Raw genomic sequence first — 21,752 nt, forward strand, 5'->3', positions numbered from 1 at the left:
ATACATCCTTACAAACTTTCGCATTTATAATATTAGTAGGATAGTAGGATTCGAATTTCGATTTATGCCTTTCTTAATATTGTACGGCCTCACAAAGGGTTCGCTGTATCAGTATGAGAATCGAACAATAACTCTCAGTGATTGCAATATGTGGACCAAAGAATAGCACAGACCATTAAAAGCTAGCTATTACAGATAAAGTATGACGGTCGAGGAGCAGACGTGCTTCACGGCATCGAGATAGTCTCAGGTGTTCACACATGAAAAGCAACATAATCGGCATTTCTTCTGGACTCTACACCGTTCGTAATAAGGTCGCATTTGAGGTAACACCCGCGGTCGTGTCGGTTTTAGTTTATTGCTCACATTGTCATCAAGATTTGGATTATGATAACGTGACCCGTGTAAACACAAAAGTAATGGCGCTCGGTTCACGGTCAAGTTTTAACTGTACCTGGAACTTGGGTATTGAGTCATGTTTTTCGGAGATAAGATGTAACTGCGTTGAGTTTGGAAGATTCGACTTTATGAACAGCGACGTTAAGGAAGACGAAGCAAGTCTACATTTACAAGTTTATTATCGTGGTCTTTCGAAACTCGAAGGAACTTAATGAACATTTATTAAATTTCTCACAGATTCAAGCATCAACATCAGATCGAAGACAGCCTGGCAAGCTAACGAAGACAACTAATGTCAGGTTTGTAATAAATTAGACTACTATTTAAGGAGTTTTAATCTAATCGGATTTTGCCTATTGAAATAAGGAGCAGCATCAACAATTTAGCGTTTTAAGATCTCCCAATGATTGCAAATCAATGCAGTAATGCAACAAAGAGATCAGATACAGGAATCCCGAGACGATTGCTCTGTAACAAACGAATGCCATATATAGCGCAAATCTCATTAAAGGCAGGTCGAGTCAACTTTGATATGGCCATGGTCGGGATACGATAAATATTTATTGGAGTGCAAATAAAATTAAGGATCATAAAATGATGTACGTTTGTTTATAACAATATCATAATTTAATCTTTCTCGACCGCAATGAAGTTTATTGTTTGTTACTTTCAAGGAATTACTTATCTAATTTTAATCAATTAAGCGTCGATCTAGAAAGAAATAGAGATCGTCGATCTAGAAATCAAATAAATATCATAGCAATATATGAAAACCAATTGAACTACATACTGAAAATCGCTCTCAAAGTTCAAACAAGTCCCGCTAAGATAAATGGCCCGGTCCAGCTAACTGATGTTGCAATTCTAAATGTCCACTTTACAATTCAGTAACATCGTAGCTTAGGACGCGTTAGGATAACAGAAAAGCGGTAGCGGGAGCGATATTAACACGAAGCTAGTTTTTACCGCTTCCACTGGTCAACGTCAGAAGCATATCAGAAACTTCCAGGAAAGCTATCGACTTTACTGGAGCCAAAAGACTATCGCCAATACTTTTCACATTTCTTCAAAATGAACTATCAAATGTATTGTCTCTCGAAAAATAAATCAAGTAAAGATGTAAATAGTTAATTCAAAGGAACGATTACAGCGCGACTCGCTGCAATCGTGACAGCTTCCTTAAATTAAATACTCGTAAACAGCTACGCGAGTTGTAAGGAGAGACAGATGTGGTCGGTAATTGTATGTCTTGTAACGCTGAATTTTAGAGTTAAACGCAGATTGTTGGAATTGAAATAGCTTTACGTTTACCAATGGATGCGAGATCTTATACGCGACGTGCATATTCATTAGTGGTTAGGATTTGGTGAATTAATTTATCAATAGTTACAGGTTACATATAAGACTCTGGGAGAATGGTCAACAGAAGTATGTTTATTTATTTTCAACACTAAGATTAATTAATATTCTTAATTATAAACAAACTTCTTGACATTAAAATATTCATAAGACATATTTAAATGAAAATATAAGCGGTCCTAGAACCATAAATAAATTAGTTTGATCTAAAACCTTAGCCCAATATAACGACTAAAATAACCTATAATTAACGCTTATCCAGTTCCCTTCACAAACACGAGATTTTAAGCAACCCAAAACCGTGAATGTGTGAGGCGTTGCGAAACTATTTTAGTCAACTAGAATTATCCATTACCGCACACAAAACTAAAATTTACTGCTCAAAGGCTGACCCTTATGTTTATGCTAAGCAGCTATTCAAGACACGAGCTTCGTTATATTTGCATTGGCTACGAAAAAGCAAAACTATGACAACCAGTACGAAGCATGGCCGAAGATCGACTGGGCAAAGGCCAAAGGCAATTACGTTCTCAACTCCAAATTGTGTTTATGGACTGGCTTGTATATTGTACAGGAAATCGCAATGCTAGCCATATAAGAATAATATCTTGTGTATCATTTATTTGTTTTACTAAGGTTTACTGACAATCATTATTATAAGTGGACGTTATTTCAACAGTGAGTTGGTAAATTATCAACAGATTCCTATCGTTTGAGTTTCGAAGTCTCATAAATTAGATCGATCTCATCTTTCGCTACCAATTTTAGAAGCTGAGCAATATTCTAAGAAGCCTATCGTTATGATTCAGTTTCCTTTTATAATAGTGGAACTATGCAGGTAAAGGAACTTGGGGCAGACGCAAGCTATTGTTTTAAATTCGACCAAACCGGTCAGCAAGATAATAGCACCAAATACTCGCATGCCTTCCCGCCGGGCTTAACGAGAAATTCCTGCCGAAAGTCGGCAAATTTTGCTTTTATTTTAAAGAATCTTCACCGATTTATAAAAATTCACTTGCGAAAAAAAACCAACTCATACTTTACGTAAATATTCTGACAAATTGTCTCTTACAGTGGTCACTTTTATGAAGTGAATGACGTTATAAATAAAGCGACATTTGGCAGGACGAGACATGATATACAACCTGTATTAGCAATTTAAGATGAACCCTTTTAACGTCTTATGTATGTATAAAACTAAAAGGACGTTAATCTTTTTTCGTGTGGCTACCAACACGTTTTTGGAGTCAGGTTTTTTTGTAGCAGAAGAAATTGTAGCCTAACTAGGGGCACTAAAGTACAGATTTGATTGATGCATCCGATAACTTGTTTTTTGATCGTCCATTTATCGTATGCAAAGTCGAAAACCGGGTTCATAAAATCTTAAGAGGTTATCGTAAACGCCCGCTCGTGTATATCCGAAGGTTTTGGATGAATTGTCTTCGACAATAGTTTTCTGGGATCACGTACGAAATGATAATATGTTGTGAAGTTATCCACAGCTCTTTCCGCCTGTCGTAGACCGCTAACGAAGTAAGACGCCCGTGTGAGATTGTAAAATCCCTAATCACTGGCTGAGATCGGGTCCGTCAAAGAGCATTCCGAGACATCGCATAATAATGGTTGCATTCAATGGTTCTATTATCTTTTATTGGTTTTCGGTTTTTCCTTTTGCGGCGAGATTCGTAGATGATATTTCGAAGATAGTTTTGAAATGGACATTATGGTGTATTAGATTTATGTTTTATGCTTTTTGTACGTGCCCCAGCGATGATGTATGAAACGGTTTCGATAACGTTTTCTGATGGGTTTGTGTGGGGATCTAATGCAAACGTTACAATTAAATATTGTTCTATAGCCATTGACGTTTTGTGTATCCGTAATTCTGTAATCATTATCACATAGGTACTCAGCAAGAGGATTTAGGCTAAAATCCAAGTTTTTAATTTGCTATTTTAGTATAAATTGATTTTTGATTAAATTGTAAATCTGTGGAAATCATTTTAAGTATGGAGGCGGGCGTTGACACCTGTGCCATAGCTAATTTATGCTTTTATGGATGTAATAGTTAATTTTAGTTTAAGTACACTATTTTTCGTTCTACATAAATAATATTGTTTCTTTTTTTATCTTGCATAGGTTTCATCTATCAACTTTTTTATCCATTCATATATAATACTAGCAAACTCGGCGAACTCCGTTTCGCCACCAGATGGCTTCGTTTTTCCCGCTTTTCTGTTAAAATTTTTCCGGAATTTTCTTTGCTATAAACCTCACGACGCCCAAGACCTTTCCAACGAATGCAAAACCGTGGAAATCGGTTCGTGCGTTCTGGAGTTATAGCGTCAGGAAGGAAAACCCGACTTATTTTTATATAGTAGATAATCTGAATAATCAGACGTGACAACCTATCATACAATAATTGTTACCTTCGCATTAAAATAAAGGTCGATAAGGATGTTTTTTATTTTACCATATTTCGTATCTGTAAATATCAAGCACATAACATACGCTTTCGATAAAATTGTACAACTTATAAAGAAATTTCTGGACGAATTCTTTCAGATTTAAATGATAACGATCTAAGTGGGGACGTTGTCCAAAAAACATTATTTCTTCTCACGCCGAGTGCCGAGTCATCTCCAGCTAAGGAAGTGACTGCTATTAGCTTTGGAAAACAACTCAAATATTACCCTTTGGAGATCGGTTGTGAAATTGGGCTGTACTAAGAACGTCGCTTTTACGACCAGATTTCATAGCTACTGTGTTTTCAGTATACTAAAAATGAGTATTTTATATTTTTTAGTAATTTAAATACGTGTTGAATTTTATTTTTATTTTTTAATTGTCGTAGATCCGGAATGGTGAATTCTTGTTTTTTCTTTTACATATTGTTTAATTAACATTCTCAATGTTTTATATTTCTTTTGTTAGATGACCATCATCGTAACACTAGACTCTAAAGTTAGAGTAATGAGATCAATTTTATTTGGGTACTCGTTATCTTTTTCCGGCGAAAGTTGCAAATCGGAACAGCAATTTTGAAGATATTTTGAAATGACTTTTGAAATACAGTTGCACTTTCATTTTAGACAAACGTGTCATTATTTGATTTAATAGATATAGCAACAACAAGTTTATTATTCGAACAAAGTTATTTTAGAAGCACAGATTTTTAACATATATTTTGTCATTCTAAGATCCATGGAATTTAAATTAATAAGAACTTCAGAGTTAATATTATATACCTACCTCACAGTAGTCGAATACGCGTGACCAAGCTAGTAAAAAAAGAAATGAATGTACAGAACATCCTTCATCAGAACTAAAGAGTTTTTATATGAAATCCGGCGTAACAAGGTAGTCAAGGGTGCGATTAAGCTAATGTCCTTCTGCTTTATCATAAACCGATTTACTTAGCTTCACTTAGGATAACTTAACAACCCGACTTAAGCAAGAAACTTTATAATTACATGGAAGTCATCATTTAACATTTAACAGTTATAATCGTATAATGAAACTTATTTAGGTGTAATTTATTTATTTAATTTTCTTGACTATTTCTATAAATAAAATCGTTTTATAAAACAAGTTTCAAATATAGCAAAAAGGTCGAAAATCGCGATATTACTGATGGTAAAAAATTCGATCAAACTTCTATTATCATTTATACAATTTCCTTTAATATAATGAAATTGAGTAGTCAATTAGGGTTATTTTAGCATAATCACTAAAAGCATTTTCTTAAAAATATATATACAATAAAAATAATCTTAACAAAGCATAATGAACCTAAATAAATAATCCATTCCAAAATTAATGACTCCCATAGAAACTAAAGCAAACACAAACGATTAATCACCATTTCACGAGCAAAGACAATGCGAATGACCATTTTGAGTGACACTCAACTGTTACTCAACAGTCCTTGCTGCGTTCGGTCACTCATCGGCTTTCACTTGACCGCAGCGTGTGAATTTTTCTATGGCAGATATCGTCAACCTTCTCAAACTCAAACATTTATTTATTCAATTGGTCTTCTTATAGAAGCACTTCTGAATCGTCATAAGACATTATTATTACAGTTATTTACCGCCGGTTCGGAAAGCAGTTTCTACAGAGACGAGCCGGCAAACTCTGTAGCTGCTTTTCAAATCATGAACATTTTACATTGATTCTACATGCAACGTAATATGCATGGACAATAATGGTTGCATAAAACTTTTCTGTCTTTATCTCTGAACTTTTTATAACGTTACATATACCTAAGTATATATAATAAATAGATTCAGCACCTGGTGTCATTTACATTATCGTTTTACGTCAAAACTATTTTAAAAACAGTCATACACACATATAAAATTACAAAAAATAAGGAATACATCTAACTATCGAAACAAAGCCCTACATCCTACTAATTTCCTACTAATATTATAAATGCGAAAGTTTGTACGGAAGTGTGTGTGTGTGTGTTTGTTGCTCTTTCACGCAAAAACTACTGAACCGATAGCAATGAAATTTGGTACGTAGACAGCTGGACAACTGGAATAACATATAGGCAACTTTTTATCCCGACATTCCTACGGGATATGGACATACGCGGGCAAAACCGCGGGGCGCAGCTAGTAAGCTATAATACGCTTCGCTCGCTATTTTTACAAGGGTAAAAGCATAAATAGATTGAAACATTACTACAATAATACATCAAAACCGTCTATCTGTTTTGGGAAATCGGTTACTGCGCGTCTAAGTTCACACCGGGTTGTGTAACCTCGCTCAACAAATTACCCAAAATTGGGTACATTTATTTTATTGCTCTTATTCGCGAGTTACGCGTGTCGTAATATAATAAAGATACGTTCTGAATACGTATACGCTATAATGTAGTAACAATGAATTATAAGGCTTTTGTATACGTAAAGTTTTGGGGTTTTCTCTTTTACAAAAACAAGTTTAACAAGATTTGAAGATTGACTCTTAGTAGTTGACGTGATTGGTTTTGTCTAATTGAGATGAAAGTTTCCATAAATCCATAGTTTAGCACCCAAAATATTACTAATAACTCCCATCAGCTCTCATTTTCCAGTGTTAAAAATCTCAATTACTAAGGGCCCTACAAATCATTGAATTATGTAAAATAATAAATAAACTACATGTTACACATATTATCCTACTAATATTATAAATGCGAAAGTTTGTAAAGTTGTGTTTGTTGCTCTTTCACGCAAAAACTACTGAACCGATTGCAATGAAATTCGGTACGTAGACAGCTGGACAACTGGAATAACACATAGGCAAATTATCCCGAAACTCCTAGGGGATACGGACTTACGCGGGCGAAACCGCGGGGCGCAGCTAGTATAGAATAAAGGACAAAACTCGCGTATAATCAAACATTCTGATTTATATATTTAAGGCAGTACACTAAGCATTTCAAAACGTACATAAAAAACAACGCTCACAGACTTTATAAATAGACTAAATGGTGAACGAAAAAATTTCCCACAATAAAAAAAAAAGTAATTTTCTTATGACTCATAAGAAGCGTTTTAATATTTTGTAACTCGCTATTACACGAGAGCAACTGTTATGTATGGCTATTGGATTTTCACGCTCATCTTAATTGATCTAGAACTTTCTGAGGGTCAATGACGTCATAGCTTCATATTTATGAATTTTGTACTCAACTGTAGCAGACTAACTAGTTTGAACGTTGCTTATATGGGAGGGGTATATAAGTAGAAAATATAATTATTCTTAACAAAAAAAAAATAGACCCCATACACACACATCAGATACACTAAATTTTATTTGACAAGGTAAAAACCAGCTTCCAAATTAAAAAAAAATCATCATAATTGTTTCACCCCGTCAAAAGTCCTGAGGTAACAGACACAAAAAATACCATATAGAACCTCTTTTTTGAAGTCGTTTTAAAATCCTTTCAAGGTGACTAAATAGTAGCTCCACGGTAAAGGGATTTGACCTTATCTCGCCTTATAGACAAACATTTTTTAAGCACATTCAATAGAAAAATCACATAGGAAATTAAGAAAATGTTATTACTCTTATATTTAACTAGCATTTCATCCGCGGCTTTGCCCGCGTAGTTGCAGGAAAGAAAGACCTGGTGTGTACCGGCAAAGTTCCAGTTCCCGTTAGATTTCCGCGATAAAAACTATCCTATGTCCTTTCTAGTATCTCAAACTATCACTGTAGCAAATTTCAACACGATCGGTTAAGCCGTTATTGAGTTATAAATAGTGTAACTAACACGACTTTCTTTTATATATAATAGATATAGTCCCGTATAACAAGGTGTGTTTATTCCAGAACCTTCTATAGAACTATCGTGGGTACAGCTACTTTACCACAGATAATTAATTTACTACCACAGATACAGAAATTTCTTCCCGAAACACACCTTGCATTCAGTATACAATAAGCTCTCCCCAACAGCTGTTAAACATCCAAAAACCATACAAAAAGCCATCCATTACCCGTTTACAGTCTATTAAACAATTGGATACATAAAACTGTTTCACTGTCTGTCCGTTAAGTGTTACTTTAATAGCAAATGTTGACCGACATAACGACCTCGTAAAAATTTTAACAGCGGCCCTCTATTTGGTTTATTATTTACAAATAAAAAGGCATATAGAATTCAATTAATATGGATTTAAAGAGTCATATTTCTGTATAGGAAACAGAATTAGTTATAACTAGAGATGATCTTTCTTTCGGTTGATTGAGCCGAAACTATAAATGCCGCATAGAGGCGCCATGCGCTGATACCTGCGCGTTTTCCTAAAACGATAAATTTAATAATTGCTATATAGTCATGTCATATTATGATAGATGTGTTGTATTGATTAATCTGTGCTTTGTATATCCGTCATTGAAAATTAAAAAAAATCGGTAATATACTTTTTAAATAATAGTAAACATCCTGCTATCCTATCCTACTAATATCATAAATGCGAAAGTTTGTAAGGATGTGTGTGTTTGTAGCTCGTTCACGCCAAAACTACTACACCGATTGCAATGAAATTTGGTACGTATACAGCTAGACAACTGGAATAACATATAGGCAACTTTTTATCCCGATATTACTACAGGATACGGACTTACGCGTGTGAAACCGCGGAGCGCAGCTAGAATAAACAAATATCAATACTCTAACGACATCACTACATAGTATGAAACTTAGTCGCTTCCCGCTGTCTGTCCATTACATTTATCTTCAAAACTACAAATTATGATGCGAGTTTTACAGATAGTGATTCAAGAGGACGGATAAATTGTACATATAACATGCCTAAATATATCCGTACGAATCCGGGGCGGATAGCTAGTTGAACTAATCCACGACAAATTCTAAACATAAATTAACTCATGGCATATGACACAAATAATCGCTTATTGTAACGGGAAATGAATGCATTATGACGTCACCGAACTGTGCCGCCCGCCCACCAGCTATAGGTCACCGACACCGATGTCTATCTTTTATCTTTTATCTTTCACATCTATCGTGAGCGCTAAAAAATTACTTGCAAGTTCGGTTAGGCGATTGTCATAATAGATTAAATTTACTATGATAGATATCTTTTTGGTTCTTTTTGACAGCTTACTAGCTTTTAAAGCATCTTTGTTTTTTATTATTGCTTTTATAACATATTTTAACAGTTTCGTCACTATATTAAACATAATAACTATAGAAATTTCAATAATTATCGTCCCGTATCTAATCGTTTTTATATAGGGACATGTTATCCAATTCAAACTGAACCAAGCTTAAACTATATCATTCAATAGCGTTTCGCTCCAGCTTCGTAATACATATATACAGCATCATTGATTACGTACGTATCCAATGGTGAAAGAATGATTTAAATCGGTCCAGTAATTCCTGAGATAAGCGTGTACAGATAAAAATCTGCAGCTTAATATCGTTGTTGTACACTTGCAACACACACATAAACAATCATAACTTACAAAAAATAAAGTTAAAAAAATACTAAAAAAACACGCTTTAATGATATGGACCAACTAAAAAACTACTTCACCTATACAGAGTATACCGCATAAGGAAATTATTTAATCCTGGCAATCCTAATCTATTATCCTAATACGATAAACTCGTGATTATATGAATAATCACCGATCCTTGATAAGTGTACAAAGTTTGAATTAAATCTGTCCGTTTAAAGTGGGTCAAAATCGAGTCTAAAAGAGTTGATTACACTCAAACATACAGGCAAAACTCTTCCCTCTAATGAATCAAGTCTGTTTAAAAATCGATTGTTTTAAAAAATGTTAGTATTCCAAAAGAAAATCCGATCGTGGATACATCAACTATAATAAGTATACATAATCAGAGCATTCCGCACGTAACGACGGTCCTCTCACCTCCGTATCTGGTGCTTCCATACAGGGCAGCGATTTTAATGAGCCCTGCAATGATGGATACAAAGCCGCGGCAACCGTACTAGCGTTTTTATTTCGCTCCGGCGAGTTGCGATCGAGAATAACTCGATTTGTAATCGTCCAAAAACGAGGGTTAATTCGATCGCATTCAAACGAGGTTTAGTTGTCATTTGATCCTCATTTTAAATTATGGAGTGGAAGCTCCCCCCAGACACTCCGGTGATTTTTTTTTGATAAAAGAATTATTGGTTATGAGGTTCACTTATTATGTTTATTGCAGTATTTACTAAGGTTTTATTCGTGCTAATTCGAGGATCACTCGAATAAGTTTCGCAATGATAAAACGATTATTAAACTTAGCTTCGATTTGATAATACAGACTTTTTTACACGCTTTTTATTAGCTTCACCTGTATGTTTGTTTGTATGTTTGTTTGTAACCGACTTCTTTGGGCGCGATTTTGACCCACTTTAAACGGCCAGATTTCGTTCAAACTTTGTAGATTTATTGAGGACCGATGACAATACACTAATTTGATAAAATTATTCCATTTTTCAATTTGCAAAATATGATTTTTGTTAAAGCGTGTTTTATAGTTTTTTTAAACTATTATTTGTTTTAATATTAATTTACTAAGTTTGTTTTCAGTGTGTGAGATACTCTCAAATCAAGTAATTCATTTTAAGCCAAATATAATACTCAATACGATTTAAATAATAAACTTTAAGTATTTCAATAATGACTAAAGATTGATAAGGCAATTTTTTTTAATTCGACTGTGTTTATAAAAGTTAAATACTCGTCAATTTATTAATTCTAAAATAAATAGTACTCCCATCATTTTGCCCGCCATCCTGCATGACATATAAGGCTATAGGATATGTTCAGACTAAGACAATCACAATAGGTCGGTATGTAAATGGCTAGAGACCTAGAGGTGCGCTTTCAAAGGCATTATGATAGGGTTACTTCTAGTAATAAGATATTTTCTTGTTTTTAGTTTAGTGCAAGTGAACCTTTTTTGAAAATTAGTCAGAATTTAGAGTAGAAAATTTACAAATTAGATTCGTATTGTATAAAAAACAACGGATGTAAAATTTTATCTAAATATAACCCGCCGTTTTTGTGTAATTACAATGAAATTAAAATTCTTTATTGCGTTAAAAATAATGACATAAATGAGCCGACGTTTCGAACACTTTACAGCGAGCGTGCTCACGGGAGTCTCCCCGTATTTTTTTTTAAATTTCAAAATGTATAATACTCGCGTAAAATCAAACACAAGAAAATACCATTTATGTACATTTAAAAACAACTCCAATATGTATATGGTAGCTTTATTAATTAGAAATTATACCAATGGATCGCATAACAAGTGAAAACCATAAAATTATAGTGCGTAGGTTTTTTCAATGCAATTAACAACACTTGAGCTCTGGCGCATCTGTCCCACTTCAATCAATCGATCTTCACCCCTAGATGGCTGTAGTTAAGATTCAAAATACATTTTCGGTATTGCACCATAAAAAAATGTTGCAGCACGAGAATTTGATCCTTGATGCATAAAACATAAGGAAGATAACTGGATGCTTCGAAATATATTAATGCATTTAGGGTGATCTGCGTACACTTAAGTGTAGGGTGTATTGCACCCCAATAACGGTTATATTTTGATATTATTTTAATTTGATTCAGTATAATAACAGGTGGTTTACATCAAAATCAATTGATATAGAATAATACAATATTGAGGGTTTAATACTAGTGAGCCATCTTCTAATATTATACATGCGAAAGTAACTCTTCTGTTTCTTTTCGTGGGGATATACCAATCCAAATCTCAAATAGGACCAAATGGCAACAATGTCCTATCAAATAAAAAAATCGCATCAAGCTGTTCAAAAACCATGAATATTGAGTTTCTGGGAGGTCGGTTGACCAACAGATCACTACATAGTATAAAACCAAGTCTCTTCCTCTGTCCCTATGTATGCTTAAATCTTTAAAAGTACGCAACGAATTTTGGTGGGGTTTTATTAAATACAAAGAGTGGTTCAAGAGGACGGTTTATACGTATAACATCTATTAAACTACTCTAAATTTAACGCGTGCGAAGTCGCGTGCAAAAGCTAGTAAATACATAATTAAAAATAATAAGCAAAATGGTTGACTTACTTGCAGAAATATTCTCCTCGCGGCGTGGAGAGGCACGTACCACCATTCTTGCATGGGGACGGAGAGCATGAGACAAAACCTGGAAATATAACACATAGTGAGTATTATAAGATATTTTTTACTTGTCAAACTTATTGTTGTTGTTGCAAACTTAAACTGAAACATTTATTTATTCAATAAGACTTCTTATAGAAACACTTTTGAATCGTCATTATACATAGTTTTAACATTTACCACCGGTTCGGAAAGCAGTTTCTGCAGAGAAGAGCCGGCAAGAAACTGTAGTTGCTCTTTTAAAATAATATCAAATTTACATTTGTTTTTTATAATTTGTAACATGTACATAACAATGATGCCAAAAAACTGTCCTGTGGTTCTTAAGCGACCTCATTCCGTGGATTGTCATCTTCCATATATTCTTAGTTATTAAATAGCAATACTGTATTAAAGAATTAAATAAACGTATAAATACGCAATGCTAAACAAATTCCCATTTTTCACAGTCGGTTAAAAAGTAAACCAGGATATTTGGATAAGTAATATATATTTACCCTTGTCAAATTCCTAATCACGCGCGCCCGAGTTGTCAGAATGTTTGCTTATACGATAAGTATCAAAGTTTAACGTTGAGATTAAGATAATTTTACTTTTACAGGAATAAACCCGGGACTGAATGTTTTATTTATGTCATCGTAAGTAAAGGAGCTGGTTGGTGGGCTGCCTGATGGTAGGTACCACCGCCCATGATTATTTGCAGAGGCGTTAGGTCGTTTGCAGACCTTAAGCCTCTACATCCTCCCATTGACTCCGCAAGCGAAGCCGCGGGCGGAAAGCTAGTAGGCTATATATGTACCATGGAAAAAGCCGGGACGGACAGCTAGTATATTATATTTGCATATGAACAGTGTACTTACAGTTCGAAGTATGCTCACTGTTTTTCTTAACGCTGGTTGACGATTGGTCGTTTTTAATTGTTAATTTTTTATTTATTTTAGTTGTGTCTAAGTTATGTAAAAACGTTGACGTATTATTAACATTGTCATTAATTAAAAAGACAATCGGAACATTAACAACACAGCACACCTAATGGGACAAGCCAAAAAATGCAAATGCGTTTTTTCATACTTCAGAAGAATCGATTAATTCGCTACAGTGGGTGGTCTCGATGCACGGATCTTATCGATTGTTAATTCTAGTGCCGATTAAACTTCCGAATCGTTTCAATCTTCAGACGAATCTCAAGACGAAAAGATGTATCTCGGCTTTAGATCTGATTTTGTGATCACTCAGTAATGCGTAATGATTTGTCTTTGAAGATTAGAAACATTCTTAGAATGTTTAGAATGCGAAAGTTATTCTGTATCTTTTCAGCCTTATATAGATAACTATTGCTTCTTTTCGACAAAACGACCGACGAACATATTATTATGTTAATACTTTCTTGAGCAATAACGTAGATGAAACTTATTCACATAAAACTAGCTATCCACGCACGACTTCGTCCGCGCTGTCAATGAAAAAAACAGTCGCGGATTTTATCCGCATAGTTCTAGTTCCGGTGGGATTCGGGATAAAAATTACCCTATGTCCTATCTCGTGTATCAAACTATCTCTATACCGAATTTCCTTCCAATCAGTTTAGTAGTGAAGAAGATATAGACGGACAAAGTTGCTTTCGCATTTATAATACTAGTAGGGATATTGGAAACTAGTGTCCATCCAGTAGTTGAAAATAATGCAAAATACCATGAGGTCGCATCGCTTGCCCATCCAAAACCCGGATATCATGATTCAATTATAATACAGTTGAGAACTGAGCTTCAATACAGAACGAACGACAAAAACCGGTTATCGGACATCCGTACAAGGATTGCTTTTTTACCGATGACGTTTACCGGTTTTAACGAAATCGTGAAATTAATGCATCGCCTCGTTCATGCATAATTTATCTGTCCTAATATAGGCAAAGCGATTTCGTGAGCCGACGGTATTTGGCGGCAGATGGCGCTGAATCGAGTTTTTGTTGACTCCTGCACTTATATGTGATATTGATAGGTGTTTTGGATATTTAAGTGCGGTTGTGTGCGTGCTATTCGTTTATTGTAAGAAACAAATGATACTTTAGGAATTGAGTTGGTTTTCTACTTTTTATAATATAGAATGTACCTACGACTCACTCAACATTTGAAGTTTACACATATCAAGTTAGGTATATTATGTATAAGCTAATACAGTAAATATTTATAACAAAAAACAGTGTAAATCCCTGAATTCATATCATTAACCAATCGCAGTTGAACGGACGAAACGCGACAAGTCGCAACATGAATCGTTACATTTTAAATATTTTAATATTTTTAACACTGATAACGCACCGTGGGAAAGCGTTACTGATAACCGAATATACATATATAAAAATAACTTCGCCCACAAACACTTCCGCGAAATATCCGTGAGAAATGTACTGTGATATATCATTTATATAACATTATAATAATACGCAATTTGCATTTGATAACAGATTAAAATGCGCTGGGCTTCTGTAAACAATAATGATTCGGAGAAACGTTGAAGATGTTATAAGAGAAGGTAGATAATTGTCCTTATGCATGTTTAATTAATTGTTATTTGACCAGTAATAGAGAAAAATAAGATTTGAAAAGCGAGGGTAGTTTAGTGTATCAAAAGTGTCACTTACTTTAATAACTATTTTTTCACTTTGTTCATGTATTCTTTATGTAATATTGTTTAGTAGGTTATGTAGTTAAAATATGTGTGGTTTTGGATTAATTAAAAATTTCATCTCGGTTTGCACGGGTGTGTTTTTTTTCTTATAAATCACTACAAGTATAAAAAAAGTTGCTTTCTCTGTCCCTATGTGCCTTTGTATGCTTAAATCTTTCAAACTACGAAACAAATTTTGATGGATTTTTTTTAATAGATAGAGTGATTCAAGAGGAAGGTTTGTATGCACAATACCATATTAAATTACTCTGAATTAATGCGCGCGAAGTCGCGGGCAAAAGCTAATCAGTGATAAGCATTTAGACAGTGAAAGAATTTTTAAAATAGGTCCAGTACCTTTTGAGCCAATATAAAAATACATACATGCAAATATTTCTTTATAACATTAGTATAGACTAGTTTTGTATAGACGTTGGACAAAACATAAAACATGTTAAAAATTATTACTGGACCATTAAACACAACTTGCGTATTAGTCGCAAAACAATTTATTATTCAGAATACTGAAAGAGTTTTTACAATCGATATTAAATTCAGGAAGCTTAATAATCTGAAGCACTACTCCATTGGATCTTGGATTTTATTAGCTACTGGTGTACGGGCGCGTGTTTATTTGTAAACATAATGGAGTCTTTCTAGAATGATCTATCATTTTTGTAGACGATTCGATTGTTTACTTTTTTTAATAGTTGTTTTGCATCTATTAGTTAAAGTTTATAGCGTGTTTAGTAATCTCTTCTTAATAAGTATATGTAATACAAAGGTGTAAAAATCTATTAACGCACAGCCCAAACTACTGTTCCGATCGGGTTGAATTTTGTCATACAGGTAGCCACTATAATGAAGGCATCTAATAAGAAAAGAATTTCATAAATTCTACCTCCAAGAGAAAATAGGGGATGAAATCGGGAAGGGGGTGATTATACCATTGAAAATTTATTTTAACCACGCAGTCGAAGCTGTAGGCGTTAGTCACTAGGGGATGAAAGTTTATAACATTATTTTGACCATGCCGTCGAAGTTGCGGGCGTCAGTCACACACGACAACCTCCTTCCCTCAAGTCTTAATATTATCAAATGTCATCGCGTCATCACATCGCGTGACCAGCGTAAACTACACGAGTTTAATTGTCATGCATTACCAATTTCACGGCAAAACAATCGACAGATTGGGAATTTTAATCACACAACGAGAGAAATCTTTGGCGATGTAATTGGCCCCTTGTGTGTCATAGTTTAATCTTGCCCAAACATTTGTTGGATAGTCTTATTTATAACTAGCTGCGCCCCGCGGTTTCACCCGCGTAAGTTCGTATCCCGTAAGAATATCGGGATTAAAAGTTGCCTATATGTTATTCCAGTTGTCCAGCTATCTACGTACCAAATTTCATTGCAATCGGTTCAGTAGTTTTTGCGTGAAAGAGCAACAAACACACACACATCCTTACAAACTTTCGCATTTATAATATTAGTAGGATTTACAAACATATTGTGAAAGTAAGTGGTACGCATCGGTGCATAGGTCGCAGTCAGATTAAATTAATTATCCTTAGTGGATAAATAATATATTAGAACTTCTGTAAGTCGTATATTAAGGGAGAAGCCAAAAAAAATGTATGGTGCTTTTGCTCAAGTGGGTTAAAGTGTTTTGTATAGTACAGAAAACGAATTCAAAATTAAACCAGCGGAAAAGTAGTATATAATATAAACTATATAACGCTATATTCACATTAAGCTAGCGAGTATATTACATATACATTATAACTATAATACAATGTCATCACAATTACATCCACAATGATACAATAATTTTACAACATCTGTGTATGTATGTGTGAAGGGTGGGCACCCTTCGGTCACGCGTGTGCGCAGGACCATAGAAGAGTGGAACATTCCAGATGTTATTATTACTTTACGTTAATTTGGGGACGATTCGCGCATAGACTTTGTATCTACGTATAAAAATTTTAAAGTATTTTCCTTCGTCGTATGTTGTACTACTGAATACCTCTTTCGTAAACGTGAAAGTGTGTTCTGTCAAACAAATACTGATCTGAATAAAACTTCGTGTACACCTATATAGTCTAGACTAGACTAGACAAGGAAAAGTAATCAATAAGTAACGTATTAGCTATTTAACTAAAATAACCACGAAATTAAAGTTCCATAAATAACCAAATACGATAGTAGTTCATTCTACTATCCTACTAATATTATAAATGCGAAAGTTTGTAAGAATGTGTGTGTTTGTTGCTCTTTCACGCGAAAACTACTGAACCGATTGCAATGAAATTTGGTACGTAGATAGCTGAACAACTGGAATAACATATAGGCTACTTTTTATCCCGATAATCCTACGGGATAAGGACTTACGCGGGTGGAACCGCGGGGCGCAGCTAGTTATAAATAATCCCAAAACTCAATAGAGCAAGTACAATCGTCCCCAGGCCGGCAAGGTGACGCGACCCACTAGCACACAATAACATATACGTGATTGCGGATGCGCTGTGTATTGTGGCATCCGGCGCGCCTCACATCAATGTGCTGCTGGAACAGTGGATGGAAGATTATGGACTATCGGATGGTTTGGTTCATTTTTCAGCTACTGCTGTTTTGCGTGATTGGTTTGGAAGTTATGGCGTTTTGTACAAAAAAGGTCACTAACGGGGAGGAGATACCACTCCAAAATCTTAGATGTGACTAGATAAAAATTTCCTATTAAATACAAACAATTATGTCAATCGGTTGAAAATGTTTGGAATATTAGTTGAAAATGTCGAATGTGAGATATTAATTTCTGACTTGTCCTTGGATAATTATGAATGAAATTTTACAGAAACGTAATATATAGTGTTACCTACGTGTAAGACACAAGTATTTCATTAATAAGTATTTAATAAAAGTCATACTAATACAGAGTTTAGTATAAGAATTTCGATACCACTATACGCATCACTTAAATTGAAAGGCAATTGATTTTAGCCTTTAGTCTAGTGTACCTATATATAACCTTGTACTATTAATGTTTCGGAAATTACTTATCACAATTCACAACTACTCGGTATAATTTTATTAATCTCATTACATAATCTTTTCAAATTATATTAAGAAACATCCGTCTGAAGATGTCTTAATGCTTATGTAATATAACAGGAAATCGAAATAAAGCTTCTCGTGTGAAGATAATAATATAGCTTTTGTTAATTGGGTTTGACAATTAGTATTTAGGAAGCGTAATTGAGTACGCAGAAATGGCCTACTCGCATCGTTTGTCTATGGAAAACTAGCTGCGTCCCGCGGTTTCACCCGCGCTAGTCCGTATCGCGTAGGAATATCGGAATTCAAAGTTGCCTATATGTTATTCCAGTTGTTCAGCTGTCTACGTACCAAATTTCATTGCAATCGGTTCAGTAGTTTTTTCAATTACCACTATACGGAGTCAGAAAATACCTTAACTTTCATGCCATTTAAATATATCTCAATCATGATGTAGAATCCATTATGCCGATTCCTCATTGTGTTTTGAACAAACCGCTATAGATTTAGTTTAAGCCTATTTATACGCCCTCCATACAAGAACCTCGTATAAGGAAGTACCAGCTTCACTTTATAAGGCAGAGGGCCATTGACTATTGTTTCTGATATGTGGATAGATACAAAAAGAGGTTACATTGTGAAATCTCGGGTAGACTGTTAGTATTCATTAATATTAAATTATAACCTTTTACATTGACAATTAATAATCCACCACGCTGGCCAACCCGCACTTGGCCAGCGTGGTGGATTATGGCCTGAACCCTCATAGGAGGCCTGTGTCCCAGCAGTGGGAACATATATGGGCTGATGATGAAACATTGACAATTCAAGTCAAAACGCAATGTCAAAAATAAAGTACAGTCCGCAACGTAATAATATATAATGATGTTTCAACAAAAAAACTTGGCATTATGGCATTCCTTGAACGTTGATGTTATTTTCTTGAAGTGATATTTCTCTTAGTCCACAGACGTTCATTGCTGACGGTACACATCTTTCGCAATAAATCTATTCTCTCACCATATCAGAAGTTACACATAAGGGAGCACATAATTCATAGTTTTAATAGCTCAGGTTAGGCCTTATAAGGTCGGTGTGAGTTTCACTGAACAAAAACTAGAATCTAATATTCGCTTTATATAACTTTTCGAACGTTGTTACTTTTTATAATTCCGTATTTATCCTACTAATATTATAAATGCGAAAGTTTGTAAGGAGGTGTGTGTGTTTGTTGCTCTTTCACGCAAAAACTACTGAACTGATTGCAATGAAATTTGGTAGACAGATAGCTGGACGACTGGAATAACATAAAGGCAACTCCTTATCACGATATTAATACGGGATACGGATTTACGCGTAGGAAACCGCGGGGCGAGCTAGTATTATTATAAAATAGATAGATTCTTGCTTTTCTTGAATTATTATTTAAAAAGGCTTAAATATATACTGACGCTTTTTCGTGGTAACACCTAATATGAGTTGTTAAAACAATAAACTTAAAAAATATATATGTATCATAAACCATAGCAGATCCTTACAGAGATAATAAATCACTTAGAATAGTGAACAAAAAAAAAAAAAAAAAATACAACGCTTTATTGATAGAAATTCCTGAAATAGTTTCACTTGCTTATACGTAAGGGATTTATTATTTCCTGCGATCTTAAACGGATAAGACACGCTTCTGAAATCTTTATATTGTCACCGTAACATCTGAAAATATATCCTACACGAATTGAATGCTTTAACTATATAGAATATTAATACAATACTGCCTTTATAACAATTACTCTATCAAGAATTATCAAGATAGCTGCGCCCCGCGGTTTCACCCGCGTAAGTCTGTATCCCGTAGGAATATCGGGATGAAAAGTTGCCTATGTGTTATTCCAGCTGTCCAGCCATTTACGTACCACATTTCATTGCAATCTGTTCAGTAGTTTTTGCGTGAGAGAGTTACAAACGTACACATACACGTACATCCATCCTCACAAACTTCCGCATTTATAATATTAGTAGGAAGGATAGTAGGAAGGATAGTAGGATAGGATGATTAAGATACATCATTAGTTTTGTAATTAAGATAACATTTAACATTTTTGAGCACGTTTTGTTCTAGTACTTAAATAAAACTTAACTATCGTTATTATAAACATTTAGATATACTTAAGCCAAGACCACCCAGAAGGACATCCTTGTAATGATATTTTCCCATCGTTATATACTCTCATCCTACAGTTATCTTAGTCTCTTAAACTTAACAACTATTAAACATTCTTAAACCTGCTTTGTTGTATAAAACACAAGCAGATTGCCGCCCGTGGCTTTGCTCGTGTAATCAAAGGATATTCCATGGTAATAAGTAGTTCTACCAAAGTTAAATGTAGTTCACTCTACGTTCCTAACTATCTAAAAACACAAATATTATATCATTAAATCGCTCCGTTATGATGTGAGGACAAGCGAACAAACTAACTAAAAATATAAATGCGAATCATTTACAATATTATTAGGTAATAAACCCTAAGAAATTTTTAACATAAGACTATAAAAGAAGATTAACCATAGTAACAAACTGGGCTAAATCTAGTATCTATATTCATATACCTAGATAGTTAGGTATAGCTTAGGCATTGTATTTAATTACTAGATAACATTGTACCTCGAAAGATCTCTCGTTTCGATGCACTAAGACCTACGCGATCCCATTGTTGAAATCGTGTGAGATATTTACTTAAAACGAGTTAACCTATGCGCTTCTAAATACCATCTAAATCTCTAAATATGTAAGTATTCGAAACGTCGGGTTAATAATATAATTAATAAATCGCGTTTAAAATCAAACACAAGAAAATACTACTCCTCGAAAACAGCAGAAGCGATTCTCATGAAATTTTTTGAGCAGATATGCCCATATGCTGTTTTTGTTAAAATTTCTGTGTATGCAATAAAGAAAATATATAAATCATATATCACTATATTATAAATGTGAAAGTTTTTTGTTTCGATGTTTATCCGTAAATCACGCTGAAATTACTGAACGGATTTTGATGAAAATTGGTACACAGAGAGGGTATGAGCTGGCTTGGGTGTTAGGATACCTTTTATCCCAATCAAATGCTCTCTTGGGATAAAACAGGACAGACAGTCACTAAATCATTTTTAAATATCCTAATTCCACGCTAGTAAAGCTGCGGGAAGCTAAAAAAAATAAGTCCGGCCGGGCAACTAGAATTAAACAAAACAAGTAAACTAAAACTCCATTCTTCTCTTATATAACATGAATAAAACTCCCACTATTAGATATCCGATATGGTAATGCAAAATTTCCATAGCTACCCCATACATTATCGCTATTTACAAGCGCCTACGCAAATATCATTTTTGCTTTAAATATATTAATATTGAAAGAGGTGAGTGAACGTTTTATCGCGACGATAGATTGTATTTCTTGTTTTAGATTTGTTTGAGAAATCTTTCGTGAAATGGTCGTAGAAATAAATAGAAAAGTACTAGAAGGTATAAAACGTAAAAGCTTAGGAAATGTGATAAATACAACGAACTATTGGTCTAGAATCTAGATTCAAAAATTCTATTATAAATCGCTT

The 21,752-nt window shown here is 34.3% G+C and overlaps 1 protein-coding gene across 1 annotated transcript in view; it reads right to left on the reverse strand.

Moving 5' to 3' along the window:
* Positions 1-21,752, reverse strand: part of LOC119829982 (neurogenic locus Notch protein) — a 127,421-nt gene that overhangs the window by 78,557 nt on the left and 27,112 nt on the right. Inside the window, exon 2 of the mRNA XM_038352770.1 lies at positions 12,364-12,442. Coding sequence (XP_038208698.1) covers positions 12,364-12,442 — 79 coding nt within the window. The remainder of the gene's footprint in view (positions 1-12,363; positions 12,443-21,752) is intronic.

This window comes from Zerene cesonia, chromosome 11, assembly GCF_012273895.1.
Source record: "Zerene cesonia ecotype Mississippi chromosome 11, Zerene_cesonia_1.1, whole genome shotgun sequence".
In the NCBI taxonomy this organism is placed as follows: domain Eukaryota; kingdom Metazoa; phylum Arthropoda; class Insecta; order Lepidoptera; family Pieridae; genus Zerene; species Zerene cesonia.